This window comes from Megalobrama amblycephala, linkage group LG5, assembly GCF_018812025.1.
Source record: "Megalobrama amblycephala isolate DHTTF-2021 linkage group LG5, ASM1881202v1, whole genome shotgun sequence".
In the NCBI taxonomy this organism is placed as follows: Eukaryota; Metazoa; Chordata; class Actinopteri; order Cypriniformes; family Xenocyprididae; genus Megalobrama; species Megalobrama amblycephala.
Genome location: NC_063048.1, coordinates 36,223,105 through 36,243,004, shown reverse-complemented (window position 1 = coordinate 36,243,004; position 19,900 = coordinate 36,223,105). Strand labels below are relative to the sequence as shown.

Here is a 19,900-nt window from a genome sequence, read left to right as displayed (position 1 = left end):
TTCCCAGTGGTTTTGAGTAACTAACAAACAACATGACTCAGTTTTGCAAATTGGATCATTCAGAAAGTTCATTTCAATGAATCACTTCAAAAGACTTATCAAATGATTCATTTGATTCATTACTCAATAGTGTTCCCAGAAGTCCATATTTGTAGTGTAGTATCAAACTACTTTGACAAATTTTAATCAGAGTTGTTGATTAACTAATAACATGATTCAGTTTTGCAAACTGGAAAGAAGGAAAGATTCACAGACTCATTTGATTCACTCCCTACTTTGTAGTGCAGTAATGAACTACTTTTGGCAAAATGTTACCGTGTTGTTGGTTAACTAACAACATGATTCAGTTTAGCAAACTGAATCATATAGAAAGCAAATGATTCAGTGATTCCTTTGATTCACTCAGTAGTGTCCAGAACATTTTCAGCCAAATATTTAGTTAAAAACTACTGTTTATCTTTAAGTTTTTCAGTTTTATTTGTAATATTTAGTGTAAATGTGTGTTAGGGTTGACGCCGTCACAATAAACTAGAATAATATTTCTTTTTCCAGTATGTACCGTGTCTTTAAATCACATCAGAGCAGTTTAACTCAGGTTTAACTACTTTAAATTAAGCTCTGAGAGATTCAGTTTCAAATCTCGTCCAGCTCAGATTTCTGATGTTAACAGCCATACATTGTTACGCAATCAGTCAAAAACTAAACAAACAGGCATAACACAAAGTATGCAGCAAATACGGTTTGTCTTAACAGGATATTAGAGAACATATCTTCACTTCCCTTCAGCTCCACAATATTCCAGCGTTATAATTCACCGTAAACACAAACAATACCAGACATGTTTTCCTGGGACATTCACTGTGCTCATAAACACATAACGGCAGCGCTTCATCCCCTTTGACCCCTGAGCGACGGCGGACAGACGGCGGCATTTCCGTCATATGAGCCGCTTTACACGAGAATAAACCGCGACACCTTCAGCTGGACACGAACAACATCATGTGGACACTTCTGCACTTCACTTCCTGTTCAGATTATTGGGCGATAATAACTGCGTCTGCTTGAGTACAGCAGTAAAACACAAGAGGAAGTGCGTTACTGTGATTTTACTCCGGTTGAGCGCAGGCCTGACACCATCATGTGATCTGTGCCGACGATTCACTGTAATAAAACTATTACGATTCATTTTCTTTTGCTTGCCTGTTTTCTGTCGCTTTATAAATATATAAATATATTTAATGCTGTGAAAGTTCATATTTATACAATTAATTCATATATAATATAACATAATAAAATAATGATAATAAAATAGACCTATATGAGAATAATAATATAATAATAGGCCCATATGATTTATATTTTAATGCTGTAAAAATTCATAATATTTATACAATTAATTATAATTACATACATATTACATAATATTACATATTAAAATATAATAATAAAAGAGGCCCAAATGATTTCCATTTTAATGCTGTGAAAATATAATATTTAATAATATAATATAATATAATATAATTTAATATAATAATTAAAACAGCCATATGATTAGTGTTTAAATGTTGTTAAAATTAATAATATGAATATAATATAAAATAAAATAATAATAATAATAATAATAATAATAATAATAAAAAAATAGGCCTATATGATTTGCGTTTTAATGCAGTGAAAATGAATGATCTAATCTAATCTAATTTAATTTAATTTAATTTAATTTAATTTAATATAATATAATATAATATAATATAATATAATATAATATAATATAATAAAAAATAGGCCCATATGATTTGCGTTTTAATGCAGTGAAAATGAATGATCTAATCTAATCTAATTTAATTTAATTTAATTTAATTTAATTTAATTTAATTTAATATAATATAATATAATATAATAAAAAATAGGCCCATATGATTTGCATTTTAATGTTGTTAAAATTAATAATATTAATATAATATAATATAATATAATATAATAATATAATATAATAAAAAATAGGCCCATATGATTTGCGTTTTAATGCAGTGAAAATGAATGATCTAATCTAATCTAATTTAATTTAATTTAATTTAATTTAATTTAATATAATATAATATAATATAATATAATATAATATAATATAATAAAAAATAGGCCCATATGATTTGCATTTTAATGTTGTTAAAATTAATAATATTAATATAATATAATATAATATAATATAAAATAATAATAATAATAAAAAATAGGCCCATATGATTAAGGTTTTAATGTTGTGAAAATATAATATTTATTTATATAATATAATATAATATAATATAATAATTAAGATGGACCATATGATTAGCATTTAAAAAATTAATAATATTAATATAATATAATATAATATAATATAATATAATATAATAATTAAGATGGACCATATGATTAGCATTTAAATGTTGTGAAAATTAATAATATTAATATAATATAATATAATTAATATAATAATAAAAAATAGGCCCATATTATTTGCATTTTAATGTTGTGAAAATTAATATTTATTAATCTAATCTAATATAATCTAATCTAATCTAATCTAATATAATATGATATAATATAATAATTAAAACGGCCATGATTAGCGTTTAAATGTTGTAAAAATTAATAAATATTAATATAATATAATATAATATAATATAATATAATATAATATAAAAAATTAGACGCATATGATTTGCGTTTTAATGCAGTGAAAATTAATAATTTAATATAATATAATATAATATTGTTGGATTAAATCCATAAAGCCTAGTTCAGAGGTCATCTAATTACATTTTAGAGGCAGAATAATCCACTTTATAAGATGTTTTATTGCTTTTATGTCTTCTAGAATCCCACTTTTTATGTAAAATCATTATTTGTTCTCCAGCAGGTCAATCTGAGTGCAGAGGAAGGGAAAACATGACCCACAATGCCCCTGTGTGTCCCTCACCGTGTCGTCTGAAGATCCTGGTGACCGTCTCGTACACGTACTGCTGGAGTTTAGCTGTGGTGAAGTGAAAACTGCCCTGCAGAACAGAACCAGATCAGACAGATAAATAAGAGCACAGCGCCACCTGCTGGTGTGGACAGACTCGTGCATCTGAACAGAGTTTATGTCATTAAATCTAGATTCACACACTTCTGCTCAGTGTTTTCAGCTCTTCTACCTTGTGGATGTCGATGTCGTAGGTGAAGTCCATGACGGGCGAGATGTTCTGCGAGAAGAGCTGGTTGACCATGGTGCGGTAGGCCTTCCCGCTGACGTTGGCCATGGTGTGCTGCAGCACCTCGTGGAGCTCCGACTCCTCCATCTGCGGCGGGGGAAGAAGATCGCTCTTCAGCAGCTCCACCGCCGTCGGACGCAGCGCCGGGTCGTGATTCAACAGCCAGCTGATCACCTTCATCTGCAGGAACAGGAACTCTGGGTAATAACGCGAGGGCTGATGTGAGAGAGCACAAACACGGACGAGAAATGACGTTCACCTGCATCCCACTCTCTAACTCGTGAAAGTCTTCAGGGAAACTAATCGGCTCCTGCAGGACAGACAGAAGGGAATCATGAGTGAGCATTTGAAGAAAACTGATGTTTTTTAATGTTTTTGCTGCATTTATTTGATCAAAAATACAGTAAAAATAGTGAAATATTATTATAATTTAAAATATGTGTTTTCTATGTGAATATATAGTAAGGTGTAATTTATATCATGTGATCAAAGCTGAATTTTCAGCATCATTACTCCAGTCTTCAGTGTCAGAAATCATTCTAATATGATGAAAATTCAGCTTTGATCACATGGTATAAATTATATTTCACAATATATTCACATAGAAAAAAACATTTTAAATTATAATAATATTTCACTATTTTTACTATGTTTTTTAATGTTTTTAGTGCATTTATTTGATAAAAAATACACTAAAAATAGTGAAATATTATTGTAATTCAAAATATGTGTTTTCTATGTGAATATATAGTAAAGTGTAATTTATATCATGTGATCAAAGCTGAATTTTTTGCATCATTACTCCAGTCTTCAGTGTCAGAAATCATTCTAATATGATGAAAATTCAGGTTTGATCACATGATATAAATTCCATTTCGCAATATATTCACATTGAAAACACAAATTTCACTATTTTTACTGTTTTTTAATGTTGTTGCTGCATTTATTTGATCAAAAATACACTAAAAATTGTGAAATATTATTATAATTTAAATGATGTGTTTTCTATGTGAATATATAGTAAAGTGTAATTTATATCATGTGATCAAAGCTGAATTTTTTGCATCATTACTCCAGTCTTCAGTGCCAGAAATCATTCTAATATGATGAAAATTCAGGTTTGATCACATGATATAAATTCCATTTCGCAATATATTCACATTGAAAACACAAATTTCACTATTTTTACTGTTTTTTAATGTTTTTGCTGCATTTATTTGATCAAAAATACACTAAAAATTGTGAAATATTATTATAATGTAAATGATGTGTTTTCTATGTGAATATATTGTAAGATGTAATTTATATCATGTGATCAAAGCTGAATTTTTTGCATCATTACTCCAGTCTTCAGTGCCAGAAATCATTCTAATATGATGAAAATTCAGGTTTGATCACATGATATAAATTCCATTTCGCAATATATTCACATTGAAAACACATATTTCACCATTTTTACTGTATTTTTTAATGTTTTGCTGCATTTATTTGATCAAAAATACACTAAAAATTGTGAAATATTATTATAATGTAAATGATGTGTTTTCTATGTGAATATATTGTAAGATGTAATTTATATCATGTGATCAAAGCTGAATTTTTTGCATCATTACTCCAGTCTTCAGTGCCAGAAATCATTCTAATATGATGAAAATTCAGGTTTGATCACATGATATAAATTCCATTTCGCAATATATTCACATTGAAAACACAAATTTCACTATTTTTACTGTTTTTTAATGTTTTTGCTGCATTTATTTGATCAAAAATACACTAAAAATTGTGAAATATTATTATAATGTAAATGATGTGTTTTCTATGTGAATATATTGTAAGATGTAATTTATATCATGTGATCAAAGCTGAATTTTTCAGCATCATTACTCCAGTCTTCAGTGCCAGAAATCATTCTAATATGATGAAAATTCAGGTTTGATCACATGATATAAATTCCATTTCGCAATATATTCACATTGAAAACACATATTTCACTATTTTTACTGTGTTTTTCGAGACTCACTTTCCTGAGTTGGCTGAGCACAAATATGCGTTCTGACGCGGTGGTCATGGGTCGGTAGGACATCTCGAACAGGATGATGCCCAGACTGAACAGATCCACTTTCTACAGAGACACGAACAGCGTCAGTGACGGAAGACGTCTGAATGAGGAAAAGAGCGGGATCTTTCATACCTGGTTGTACGTGGCTTTAGTGTTTCCCTGAACCTCTGGACCGACGTAAAGAGCCGTGCCGACCATACCGGTCATGTTATCTGGGAAATACAAACAACAATATGAGTACGGCGATATACAAAAGTCATACACTCAAATATTTCCCATATATACTGAATATTACAGGGTTTGACGCTTATCAAATATTGTGTTTTTCCTTAATGAGGGGATTAAAGAAGACACGCACAAGCAAAATTATTTCATTTATTATAATACAAAAACTACACTTGGTTTTTACATTTTTGTGCTTTAAACTGTATAACTGAATATATGTATGTGCTTATATATAATGACTCCAATTTAATGGTTAAATTATTACCTGTTGGATCTGGTTTGGGGACAAACCCTGAGCTGCTTTCCTCCACCTCCAGTTTACCTGCAGCCTGAAACACACATGACGCGTCAGTTACGTGTGCCAATCAGAAAACAATACGCTCTCATGAATAATGCATGAGTGAATGTGTGAAGATGGACAGCACTGTCTGAACATGCACTAGTTCAAAAGGATCAAAACTGCTGTTTCATGTCAATCTACGGCACACATACAGACATTCATCTAATCGTCACATGACGAACACACGCAGTACCACATTCGCTGGGTGATCCGTCGCCAGGCCGAAGTCTCCGATCTTCACGTGATCCTGAGAGTCCAGGAAGATGTTGACAGGCTTCAGGTCTCTGTGGATCATTCCCTGTGAAACAGACATTATATTACTGTCATTTCAGCAGAATCACAGAATCCTGAAAACTGAATTCACTGTATAACACACATGAAATTTAGCATTAACAAATCAAAAGTAGGGCTGTACACTTGATGAAATCATCATATGAACTAAAGTTTGTGAATATTAAACTGCAAAAAGATTATTTAAATATTCAGTTGATTAAATCATTTGTTAATGTTTTATCCCTTCATTTGATTATCACTATTTTTGAAAATAAATCTGTATTAAATCATAAATTTATGGAAGAGGATTAGGGCCAAGCAATAATAAAAAATAAAACCATCTCAAGATTAAAGTTGTTAAATTACGAGAAAAAAGTCGTTAAATTCCGAGAATAAATTCGTTAATTTAATGACTTTATTCTCAACATTTTATCTGGACTTTTTTCTCGAAATTTAACGACATTTTTCTCATAATTTAATGACTTTTCTCGTAATTTAATGACTTTATTCTCAACATTTTATCTCGACTTTTTTCTCGAAATTTAACAACTTTAATCTCGAGATGGTTTTATTTTTTTTATTATTGCTTGGCCCTAATCCTCTTCCGTATAAATTCAGAAAAATTTTATTATTCTGAAAAATAAAACATTTTTATAGAGCCCTATTATTGTAAAAAAAAAGAAAAAAAAAAAGATAAATTAAGTTGTTTAAGTTTTATAAATTCAATTAATTAGACATGCTTTTTGATTATTAAAATTGAATTAAACCATTAAAATGGAATCCAGAAAAATTAAAACTGAAAACACAGAATAAAAAATATTTTATACAGCCCTTTGTTAAACTTAAAAAAAAAAATGTCTAATTAATTGAAATCATTAAATGTATACAATTGAACAATTTATTAATTACTAACATTTAATTTAACCATTAAATCAGAGTCCAGAAAAATGAAAACCTATACACACGTCACATTTCTCGTGCTCACCTGTTCATGGATGTAGGACAGACCGTCCAGGATCTCCCGGAAGAGCCTCCAGAGGCGGCTGGCGTCCTGATACAAGCCCTGATCGATGGTGTCTCTTAAAGTGCTTTTCTCACAGTACTCCATCTGAACACACGAGAGCACGATTACACACACTCCCACTGCTGTGAAGTCACATGTGCAGCGTCACACACCTGTATGTACAGGTAATGCGCTATCAGGAGCGGCTTCTCCGAGTCCGAGCTCTCTACGGGATCCGCCTCCTTCCTGCTGCTGGGCTCCTCCTGCGGGGAATCACATGACGTGCTTCACAAAAACACACGAGACAATATAATCATGTGACCACTGTCATGTGACTGACCTGCAGGAAGCTGTCCCTGCTGACGTCAGCGTTGTCGAAGATGATGTCGCTCTCGGAGTCGCTGTCAGGAGGGCTGTGTGCGGAGAACCAGAGGACCGTCAGAAACGCAAACATTGGCTAACACAAAACACATGACTGGACAGAGGCAATCTCACAGGAAGCAGAGACAGGACACATCCTCCTCCAGGAAAATTCAAACGGAAGAAAACGGAGTCCGGAGAAATTAAAACAGAATTTGGAAAAAATAAAAAACATTTCATAGGGTCTGAAAAATTTCACCATCATTGAACTATTAAATCAGAGTCTAGAAAAAAAAAAAAAAAAAAAAAAAAAAAAAAGTAGAATCCGAAAAAAACGGAATTTGAAAAGTTAAACTTTTAATAAATTGTTAAATTGTACAAGTTTAATTATTTCAATTAATTAGGCATATTTGATTACTAACATTTAATTTAACCATTAAATCAGAGTCCAGAAAAATAAAAATGGAAAAACGTAATTTGGAAGAAAAAAAAGAGAAGGAAAAAAAATTGTATTTTTGTTAAACTTTTAATAAATTGTTAAATTGTACAAGTTTAATTATTTCAATTAATTAGGCATATTTGATTACTATGGAAGAGGATTAGGGCCAAGCAATAATAAAAAAAAATATAGCTGCGAGCAGCGATGGCGGGCCCAAGCCCGGTGGGTTTGGTTTTTTCTCGAAATTTACGAGTTTATTCTCAACATTTTATTTCGACTTTTTTCTTGAAATTGAACGAGTTTTTTCTCGAAATTTAATGAGTTTATTCTCAACATTTTATTTACTTTTTTTCTCGAAATTTAACGAGTTTTTTCTCGTAATTTAACGAATTTATTCTCAACATTTTATTTAGACTTTTTTTCTCGAAATTTAACGAGTTTTTTCTCGTAATTTAACGAATTTATTCTCAACATTTTATTTAGACTTTTTTTCTCGAAATTTAACGAGTTTTTTCTCGAAATTTAACGAGTTTATTCTCAACATTTTATTTAGACTTTTTTCTTGAAATTGAATGAGTTTTTTCTCGAAATTTAATGAGTTTATTCTCAACATTTTATTTAGACTTTTTTTCTCGAAATTTAACGAGTTTTTTTCTCGTAATTTAACGAATTTATTCTCAACATTTTATTTCAACTTTTTTCTCGAAATTTAGCGAGTTTTTTCTCGAAATTTAACGAGTTTATTCTCAACATTGTATTTCGACTTTTTTCTTGAAATTGAACGAGTTTTTTCTCGAAATTTAACGAGTTTTTTCTCAACATTTTATTTAGACCTTTTTCTTGAAATTTAACGAGTTTATTCTGAACATTTTATTTAGACTTTTTTCTTGAAATTGAACGAGTTTTTTCTCGAAATTTAACGAGTTTTTTCTCAACATTTTATTTAGACCTTTTTCTTGAAATTTAACGAGTTTATTCTCAACATTTTATTTAGACTTTTTTCTCGAAATTTAACGAGTTTTTTCTCGAAATTTAATGAGTTTATTCTCAACATTTTATTTAGACTTTTTTTCTCGAAATTTAGCGAGTTTTTTCTCGTAATTTAACGAATTTATTCTCAACATTTTATTTCAACTTTTTTCTCGAAATTTAGCGAGTTTTTTCTCGTAATTTAACGAATTTATTCTCAACATTTTATTTCGACTTTTTTCTCGAAATTTAGCGAGTTTTTTCTCGTAATTTAACGAATTTATTCTCAACATTTTATTTCAACTTTTTTCTCGAAATTTAGCGAGTTTTTTCTCGAAATTTAACGAGTTTATTCTCAACATTTTATTTCGACTTTTTTCTTGAAATTGAACGAGTTTTTTCTCGAAATTTAACGAGTTTTTTCTCAACATTTTATTTAGACCTTTTTCTTGAAATTTAACGAGTTTTTTCTCGTAATTTAACGAATTTATTCTCAACATTTTATTTAGACTTTTTTCTTGAAATTTGAACGAGTTTTTTCTCGAAATTTAACGAGTTTATTCTCAACATTTTATTTAGACTTTTTTCTCGAAATTTAACGAGTTTTTTCTCTAAATTTAACGAGTTTTTTCTCGAAATTTAACGAGTTTTTTCTCTAAATTTAACAACTTTAATCTTGAGATGATTTTATTTTTTATTATTGCTTGGCCCTAATCCTCTTCCGTAGATTACTAACATTTAATTTAACCATTAAATTAGAGTCCAGAAAAATAAAAAATAAAAAACGGGAAAAAAAATGTAATCCAGAAAAAAATAAAGCGTATTTTATACACGAAACGTTTATTTTTTGTTAAACTTTAATATTTAAATAAATTGTTGTTAAATTGTATACATTTCTTGATTTTGATTAATTAGATGTGTTTTTTGATTACTAACATTTAATTTAACCATTAAATCAGAGTCCAGAAAAATTAAAAAATTAGAAAAAAAGCTGAATCCAAAAAAATTGTAAAGGGAAAAACGGAATTTGGAAAAAAAAATTGTTAAACTTTTAATAAATTGTTAAATTGTATAAGTTTAATGATTTAAATTAATTAGAAATTTTATTTTTTTATTGCTAACATTCAATATAAATTGAAATGACATCAGCGTTGTCGAAGATGAAGTCGCTCTCGGAGTCGCTGTGAGGAGGGCTGCAAACATTGGCTAACACAAAACACATGATTGGCCAGCAGGAATCTCACAGGAAGGAGAGACAGAACACATCCTCCTCTTCATCGTCGTCCTCCTCGTCGTCCGCGGAGTCGCACTTGGCGCTGGTGGATCTCTCCAGAGAGGTGCTCCACTCCACGGAGCTGGCGAGGGCGGGCGGCGGCGCGTCCTCCTCGATGTTGTCCGTCAGGCCCAGCTCGTTGCGGCGTGCCGGAGCCGCGGGTCGCGAGTGTCTCTCGGGGCTGCTGAACGCCTCGGAGCTGTCGCTGGTCAGCGCTCCGGTGGAAGGCGTCTCGTGCCGCTCGATCCAGGCGTTGTAGTAGCGCACGATGTTCTCGTGGTTGAGGCGCGACAGCAGCGTGACCTCACCTTTGATCCGCCGGAACTGCTTACTGGCCGGATTCACCTGGATCCGCTTGACCGCGTAATAACAACCATCCAGCTTATTCTGGACCTGGAGGAGAAAAACACAAAGAGAAGCATTCATACATGCAGAAAACTACTGCATTAAAGGGTTAGTTCACCCAAAAATGAAAATTCTGTCATTAATGACTCTCCCTCATGTCGTTCCACACCCGTAAGACCTTCGTTCATCTTCAGAACACAAATTAAGATATTTTTGATGAAATCTGATGGCTCAGTGAGGCCTGCATAGCCAGCAATGACATTTCCTCTCTCAAGATCCATTAATGTACTAAAAACATTATGAATCAGTGTCGAATCAGCGGTTCGGAGCACCAAAGTCACGTGATTTCAGCCGTTTGACACGCGATCCGAATCATGATTCGACACAAAAGATTCATAACGCTCCGAAGCTTCCTGAAGCAGTGTTTTGAAATCGGCCATCACTATAGAAAAAAAAACATGTTTTTAGTACATTAATGGATCTTGAGAGAGGAAATGTCATTGCTCAGGCCTCACTGAGCCATCGGATTTCATCAAAAATATCTTAATTTGTGTTCTGAAGATGAATGAAGGTCTTACGGGTGTGGAACGACATGAGGGTGAGTAATGACATTATTTTCATTTTTGGATGAACTAACCCTTTAATTGTACCGACGTTTTAGTCCCTCGGGGTCAGATTGATCCCAAATTGCATAAGGAAATATACATTTTTTATATAATAAACTAAATATAATTTTTTATTTACTTCTCATCTATGCATTTATGCTGTGTTTTTGTGGATATTTTGTATTTTTTTTATTTATTTACTGCACAATTACTTAACCATGTCATAATTTGGCTTATGAAACATTGATTTTTAATGAAAAAATCACTTTAATGATGAAAATAATTAAATCTAAATTGTATTTGGACATTGCTCTATGTGTTAGGGATAGAATACTGCCATCTACAGGTTTGTGGAAAAACTTCAGGAATTACAGTTAAAGAAAGAAAGTGCAACGACCACATATGTCCAATAGAGGTCAATGGAGATTGTGTGTGTGTGTGTGTGTGTGTGTGTGTGTGTGTGTGTGTGTATGAGATAGAAAGTTCGTTCCACTTAGTGTTTATGGTCTATGACCAGACCTTTATGGAAATGTAGAACATTTCAGATTTATTCTGGATTTTTTTTTTTTTTTTGTGTGGTCAATCTGACCCCGAGGGACTAAAACAGTGATTTTTTTTTTTTTACGCACCTTTAGAACAACCAAATCAAGCCCAGATTTTGTGTGCACTTATAGAATGATTATTCAGGAAGATTCAGAGTCTCATGCCCCTGAGATGAAGGGAACCCTTTTTAAAAACGAAGGAAACGGTCAGCGGGGTCAGACTGAGGGTTAATACCTTAATAACGGCCCCGAACGCCCCCTTCCCCAGCAGCTGCAGCTCGGAGAACTCGTTGTAGTAGCGCGAGAACTGCTTCTGCACCTCCGTACTGAAGGGGGCGCTGAGGAGGTGACTGCGCGGGACGACCGTGGAGGCGAAATCAACGCCCGTGTCTGAGGAACACAAACACTCTTGTTATAATAAACGCTGATTTATGTGACAGGACAAACACTGAGACTGTGCGTCACCCTCTGGACTGGACTCCGGACACACCGCCACAGGCCTGGGAGACGGAGGACGCAGGAACGGATGATCCAGGAGCTGGTGGGTGTGCCAGCGGTCAGCGTCGTTCAGACACACACACCTGCAGAAACAAACAAACCCATTATCTGTAAGCTTTTACTGCATGAAAACACAGTCGTGTGTGTCTTGAGAAGTCTGCAGAAGCCGTGATTTAACGAAATAAACACATGTGACGCGTGTTTCAGAGTGAAGCGCCTCAGAGAGGATCGATTCACAGTAAACGCTCGACATGAACTCCATCAGAGTCGCTTTAATGTGCGTTTGAGAACGAGACATGAGCCACACATCTTCACAGAGAAGCTCTTATCGACTAAAGACAAGCTTTAATGGCTCACTGCAATGTTCTTTCAAAATAAAAGTTTGAACATTAAGAAAACAAATTTTTGAACATTAAGAAATTAATACAGCCATAAATATTGTTGTATTTTTACAGTTGTAATGAAAAATAATGATAATTATTATTTATTACTTTTCTTAAATACTTTTCTTAAATAATTTTTTTTACAGTGAAAAATTAAAATAATATTTATTTTTATTTAGCATTATTATTATCATTATTATTATTATTATATATATCTGTATTAATATATAATCACACATTTCTGGCCCTATAAATAAGCACAGCAAATTTGGATATATTTTTTAATCAATTTTTAACAGAAAAAAAAATTGTGCAGGCCTAATAATATAAAATTAAAATGAATATGAATAAATAATTTAAAAATTAAAATAAAAACACTCAAAATAAAATGTTTATTTGTATTATAAACACTTAAAATATTGATCTGAAAACCATGAAAATGTGAATGTGTTGTTAAATTATTGAAATATTAACTTCAAGGGGAGTTAATATTTAATTATTATTATTATTATTATTAATTTACAATACTAATATTTCTTTGTTTCTATTTAGGTTTATTTATTAAATATATTGTTTATTATTATTATTATTATTAATAAATCACATATTTCTGGCCCTACAAACAAGCACAGCAAACATTTAATCAGAATAATTAAATAATAAAAAAATATTTAATTAATTATTAATTAATTTATAAAATTAATAATTTAAAATAAAATAAAAAACTGAATTATTGAAATATTATTTTCAAGGGGAGTTATTATTTAATATTTTTTTTTTTTATTAATTTACAAGACTAATTTTTTTTGTGTCTATTTAGGTTTTATTTATTATTTATTTTAATTTATTATTATTATTATTATTATTATTAAATTACATATTTCTGGCCTTTCAAATAAGCACAGCAAATATGAATTTTTTTAATCGTAATTTTGAAAAACAAAACACTAAATCAGAATAAATAAATAATAAAACATATTTAATTAATTAATTTATCAAATTAATCATTTAAAATAAAATAAAAAAACTGAATTGTTGAAATATTAATTTCAACAAGGGGGAATTGTAATTAAAATAATAATAATTATTACTATTATTATTATTATTATTATTAAATACTCAATTTTTACATTTGCAAGACAAATATAAATTTTGTTTTTATTTAGATTTATATATATATATATATATATATATATATATATATATATATATATATATATATATATATATATATATATATATTTTTTTTTTTTTTTTTTTTTTTGTTATTATTATTATTATTGTTTTATAGCTACATGACACATAAATCACACATTTCTACAAAAAGGCACAGCAAACTTGGATTTTTGAAAAAAAAAAAAAAAATCACAATTAGATTTTGTTCTCAAATCTAGCATTAAACATTAAATCAGAAAAATTCAAAACTAAACTAAATAATAATAAATTAATTACTTATTAAATAATTAAAAAACAATAATAATTTAAAGTAAATAAAAAAATTTGTAAATTAAAATTTGTTTGTCAGATGAAAACGATTGTGAATAAACCATCGCACGCACCTGTTGAGGAAGTCGCGCAGGTCCGCGGGAAGCGTCGTCGGCACCGTCACAGGAAACTCCTTCACCTCCCGTCCCTGAGCGAGCGCCAGCAGCAGCAGCCCCAGACTCCAGACGTCTCCCTTCTTCCCGGAGCGGGTGGGCAGCGTGTCCTCGCTGAAGCGCACGTGACCCTGCTCGAAGATGTCCTCTCTGCACACGTCGGCCAGCCGTTTGGCCAGACTGTAGTCGGCGAGCCGGACGTCGCCCTGAGCGTCCAGCAGCACGCAGGACGGGCCCAGCTGCTTGTGCACCACAGAGTTGGCGTGCAGATAGTCGAGCGCGGACACCAGCTGGACGCAGTGACGCCGCAGCTGATCCACGGGCACCGGCGCGCCGCCGGACAGACTCTGAGCCAGACTGGAGCCGGGCACGTGTTCGGCCAGCAGGTCCACCACCAGACAGTCGTCGCGCTCGCTGCAGATCAGGGCCTGATAGTGCACCAGGTTCGGGTGCTTCAGCTTCAGCAGAGAGTTGAGCTCGCTCTCCGCGCCCTGGATCTGACGGAAACACAACGAACGTGACCTTAAACACCACCTGATCTAAAGGATTCGACTTAATTACATGACATTAGACTGATAAACTGTGCCAACGTATGAATATCTTAGTGTTCAATCATTCGTTCATTCATTCATTCAAAATAAAAGTCCAATGGATTAATGTTTAAAAATGAGGAAATTAAGGCAGCTGTAAATATTATATATATTGTAATTTTGTCAATTTTATTGTAATGTAATATAAAAAAAACTTAACAGTTAAGTAATATTTATTTTAGTTTTTTTTATTTATTATTATTATTATTATTATTATTACTATTATTATTTTATAGCCATATTGATATTTAAATCACAAATTTAAATTTAAATTTAAATGCATGAAATTAGATTGATAAAATTGTGCCAAAGTATGAATTTCTTTATAAAAATAAAAATATAAGATAGTGACTCTTGATTGGTGGTGTTGCTTCATTCATTTGTTCATGCATTCAAAATAAAAGTCCAATGGTTTGAAAAAGAGGAAATGAACGCAGTCATAAATATTATTGTAATTTGGTATTTTATTGCAATGTAAATTAATAATAAAAAATGTATCAATATATTTATTTTATTTTATTTTTCTTAAACACATTCACATTTTTATTTTACAGTGAAGTAATATTTATTATTACTATTATTTTATAGCTATATTGATATATAAATCACAAAATTAAATGCATGAAATTAGACAGATAAAATTGTGACAAGGTATGAATTTCTAAAATATTAAATCAGATAGTGACTCTCGACTGGTAGTGTTCGATCGTTCATTCATTCATTTATAAAAATAAAAGTCCAATGGATTATTGTTTAAAAATAAAGAAATTAAGGCAGCCATAAATATTATATATATATTTATATATATATATATTGTAATTTTGTAAATTTTATTTTTAATGTAATATAAAAATGTATATTTTTTTAAATACACATTTTTTATTTTAGTGAAGTAATATTTTTTATTTTGTTTTTGTTTTTATTTATTATTATTTTTTTAATAGCCATACTGTTATTTAATCATACATTTAAACGCATGAATTAGACAGATAAAAATGTGCCAAAGTGTGAATTTCTTTATGAAACTAAAATATTTTATCAGATAGTGAGTCTCGACTGGTAGTTCAATCGTTCGTTCATTTATTCAAAATAAAAGTCCAATGGATTAATATTTAAAAATAAGGAAATTAAGGCAATCATAAATATTATTGTAATTTTGTACATTTTATTGCAATGTAAAAAAAAATATATTTTTTTTAATTTATTTTTTCTTAAATACACAATTGTTTTATTTTACAGTGAAGTAGTATTTATTTATTATTGCTATTTTTTTATAGCTATATTGATATATGAATCACACATTTAAATGCATAAAATGTGTCAATGTAAGAATTTCTTTATAAAACTAAAATATATCAGATAGTGAAGGAAAACCTAACAAACGTGAACTTTATTGTATAAAGCGCTATAAAAATAAATGTGACGATTCATTCAATGATTCAATGATTTAATGTTTGATAATTAAGTCAGATTAATGGCTAAATATGTTCTCCATGACATTTAAACCACTCTGATTAGTTGATTTTCTACCTGTTTTTTGCATTTCTCAATCTTCTCCTTCTCCTGGCTGGTGAAGAACTTCCCGACGGTCTTGTTCCAGCGGAGGATCCACTCGTACACGACGGAGAAATCTCCAGAGGTGGAGTTGAAGGCGTAATACACACTGCGGCCCAGTCGCTCGCTCTCACCTGACACAGAGAAACATCATCACACATCACCTCATCTCAGTCCTGAACGTGTCCAACGCCGACGGACGGCCCACAATCCTCACCTATACACTTCCCTTTGTGAACGACGACCTCTCCGAGGAGACTGCTACTGAAGTGAAGCACTTCCTGCTGACGTGGACCGTCCTCGCTGTATGTGTCTCGTCTAGGAAAGAAGAAGAAAACCACACACTTTAGACCGTGTGACCGCAGACGTGTTCCTGTCAGTGATTGTTCGGCGCTCGGACCGGTGTCTGCTGCTGGACGTGGTTCTCCGTCTGTTCCCCAGCGCTTTCTTCACTTCCGACGGATCCACAGGAGAGCCGGAGCCTGACGCTTGTCTTTCTACAGCCGGCGGGACAGAGACCACGCTCTCCAGACGCTCCTGAATCACACACATCACATGCTGTCATTAGACCTGTCAATCATCGCCAGACCTGTCAATCATTGTTAGACCTGTCAATCATCATTGGACCTATCACTATCATGAATAGACCTGTCAATCATATAATTAATAAAACAGGCCCATATGATTTACTTCAATGCTGTGAAAATTAATTAATAATTAAATTAATCAATTAATATAATACTAATTATATTTAGTATTATATAATATTTATATTATATATTATATTATTAATTTATATTATATTAATTACATAACTAATACTAGTTATATAATTAATATAATATAAAACTAATCAATATAATTAATTAATATAATACTAAATATATACCTAATTATACATAATAATTATATAAATTATGATAAAATAATTTGTTAAATTGTTATATTAAATTATTTAAATATAATAAAAATAATGTAATATAACTTTAATATTTTAATATAACATAAAATAATATATAAAAATACATAAAATATAATTTACTTAAATGCAATGAAAATTATTTAATAATGATTAACTACTAATTATAGACTTAACTATAATATAATAAAAATATAATAAAATAGGCCTATATGATTTACCTCAATGCTGTGAAAATAAAGAAATAATTATTAATTAATAATTAATCCATTAATACTAAATATATATATATATATATATATATATATATATATATATATATATATATATATATATATATATATATATATAAAATGTATTAGTTACATTTATATAATAAATGATGCTGTAATAAAATAGGCCCATATGATTTATTTCAATGCTGTGAAAATTAATTAATTAATTAATTAATTAATTAATATTAATCAAACAAATGAATATAATATAATAATAAATTATTAGATAATTAATTAATATAATATAATACTAAGTTTATACTTAATTATATATACTCCTTAATTACATAAGTTATAGTAAAAGGATAAGTTAATTTTATAAAACTAATTATTTAAATATAATAAAAATTATGTAATATAACATTAATATTATAATATAACAACATAACATAATATAACTAAACAAAATATAATACAATTTATTTCAATGCTGTGAAAATTCATTAATAATTATTAACTATTAATGATTAATTACACTTAATTATAGTATAATAATAAAAACTATAATAAAATAGGCCCATGATTTACTTCAATGCTGTGAAAAAGCAATTAATAATTATCAATTTATAATGAATAATTTTATGTAACATAATACTTATTATATATTTATATATAATAAATTATATAAAAATAATTAATTATATTTTTAAATAATTATTTAAATATAATAAAAAATAACGTAATATAACTATTATGATATAACAACAATATGAATAACATGAAATATAATATTATTTAATTCAATGCTGTGAACATAAATAATTAAGAATTAATTATTAGTTATATACTTAACATAATAATACTAATTAATAAAATATTAAATTAATTATATAAAATAATGACATTTATATATATTGTTTTTTTAAATATAATATAATAGTCTGATTAAACACATAAATGAAGACACATAACTGCACATTTGGTGTAATTTCTAAAAACTCTTAAAGGGACAGTTCACCCAAAAATGAAAAACTGTCATCATTTACTCTCACCGTAAGTCTTATAGATGTGGAACGACATGAGGGTGAGAAATTAATGACAGAATATTCATTTTTGGGTGAACTAACCCTTTAATTTCATCTCATTATAATGAATGGCTTGATGTGATTGAAAGATAAACTGCACAATTATTGTGTTAATCTCAAATAACTGCAGTCAGATCAGACGATATATCATGCACTGAAGCTAAAAGACGTCTGATGATGAGATTTTTCTCTGTCTTCTGCTGCAGAAACTGAATCTGAAGATGAACGAGAGAAGAGAGGAAGATCTCACCAGTTTGGCCATCTCCTTCCTCCTCCTCTCCTCCCGTCTCTCCTCCTCTCTCCTCTGAATCTCCGCCAGGATCTCGTTTTGCTGTGGAAGAGAAACACTGAGATGAAGTTTACTGAAGCACACAGAGACAGAGATACAGCTGAGTGCGCAGCAGGAAGTGATGTACGGTCTGCTCTTCCTGTCTGCGGCGCTGATCCATCTTCTGCTGCTGCTCCAGGGCCAGACGCTCCTGCTGCCGCCGCTGGTTCTTCAGCATCTCCTCGTGGAAGGAGCTGGAGGGAGGAACGTTGTGCTCCGTCAGAAAACACTGAACACAGTCCGCCAGCTCAAAGATCATCACCTGACAGAGCAGAGATCACCTGATCAGATGCTGTTGTGACATCAGAACTGTGTTTGATCAATGCAAAGCGTCCTTCATTCCTCACCTCTCCACATCGCGCTCTGGCCAGCTTGTCGAGCTCCGTCTGGAGTTTCTCCAGTTTGTCGAAGGACAGTCCTTTAGCGTTCTTCAGCTCCAGCTCTGGAGGCCTGACGTCACATGACACCAAACACAAAACACAGCTTTATCACGAGCGCTCTTCTTCATGAGCATTTGAGCGTGCGGTTTAAAACTAGCCCAGAGCGCCATCTGCTGTTAAAAACTAAACTCAGAATCGATTTGCGATGCATTCGAAAAATATCAAAAATGATTCATGAATCGCGATGCATCGATATATTGTCCCAGCACTATTTCATCTGTGTGAAAATTAAAAAGTGCAATAAGTAAAACATCTAATTAAAAAATAAATAAATAAATAAAAATCTAAATAAAACACTAGAATAAGATGCAGTTTTATTTTTGCATTATTTGTGTGTACTTGCCAGCATTTCATTTGTGTGAAAATGAAAAAGTGCCAAAAAATAAATAATAATAATTATTTATTATACTAAAACTAAAAGAGATGCTTTTTTTTAATTTGTGTATTAGGTACTATTTTAACTGCATGAAAATGAAAAAGTTCAATAAGTAAATATATTTTAAATAAAAAAAATCTAAACAAAACGTACTAAAAAAGATGCATTATTTTACTTTTGTATTATTCATGTGTATTTGGTACTATTTCATGAAAAGGTGCGATAACTAAAAGATCTAAAAAATAAAA

At 30.8% G+C, this 19,900-nt stretch overlaps 1 protein-coding gene across 1 annotated transcript in view; it reads right to left on the bottom strand.

The window, feature by feature from the left end:
- The window catches only part of eif2ak4 (eukaryotic translation initiation factor 2 alpha kinase 4), a 45,194-nt gene that overhangs the window by 21,842 nt on the left and 3,452 nt on the right, over nucleotides 1-19,900 (bottom strand). Inside the window, 20 exon segments of the mRNA XM_048192104.1 lie at nucleotides 2,960-3,035; nucleotides 3,177-3,413; nucleotides 3,493-3,543; nucleotides 5,254-5,355; nucleotides 5,425-5,504; nucleotides 5,783-5,846; nucleotides 6,051-6,155; nucleotides 7,116-7,238; nucleotides 7,307-7,396; nucleotides 7,474-7,546; nucleotides 10,146-10,567; nucleotides 11,902-12,056; nucleotides 12,132-12,247; nucleotides 14,107-14,642; nucleotides 16,266-16,423; nucleotides 16,507-16,607; nucleotides 16,690-16,826; nucleotides 18,759-18,839; nucleotides 18,925-19,098; nucleotides 19,184-19,286. Coding sequence (XP_048048061.1) covers nucleotides 2,960-3,035; nucleotides 3,177-3,413; nucleotides 3,493-3,543; nucleotides 5,254-5,355; nucleotides 5,425-5,504; nucleotides 5,783-5,846; nucleotides 6,051-6,155; nucleotides 7,116-7,238; nucleotides 7,307-7,396; nucleotides 7,474-7,546; nucleotides 10,146-10,567; nucleotides 11,902-12,056; nucleotides 12,132-12,247; nucleotides 14,107-14,642; nucleotides 16,266-16,423; nucleotides 16,507-16,607; nucleotides 16,690-16,826; nucleotides 18,759-18,839; nucleotides 18,925-19,098; nucleotides 19,184-19,286 — 2,984 coding nt within the window.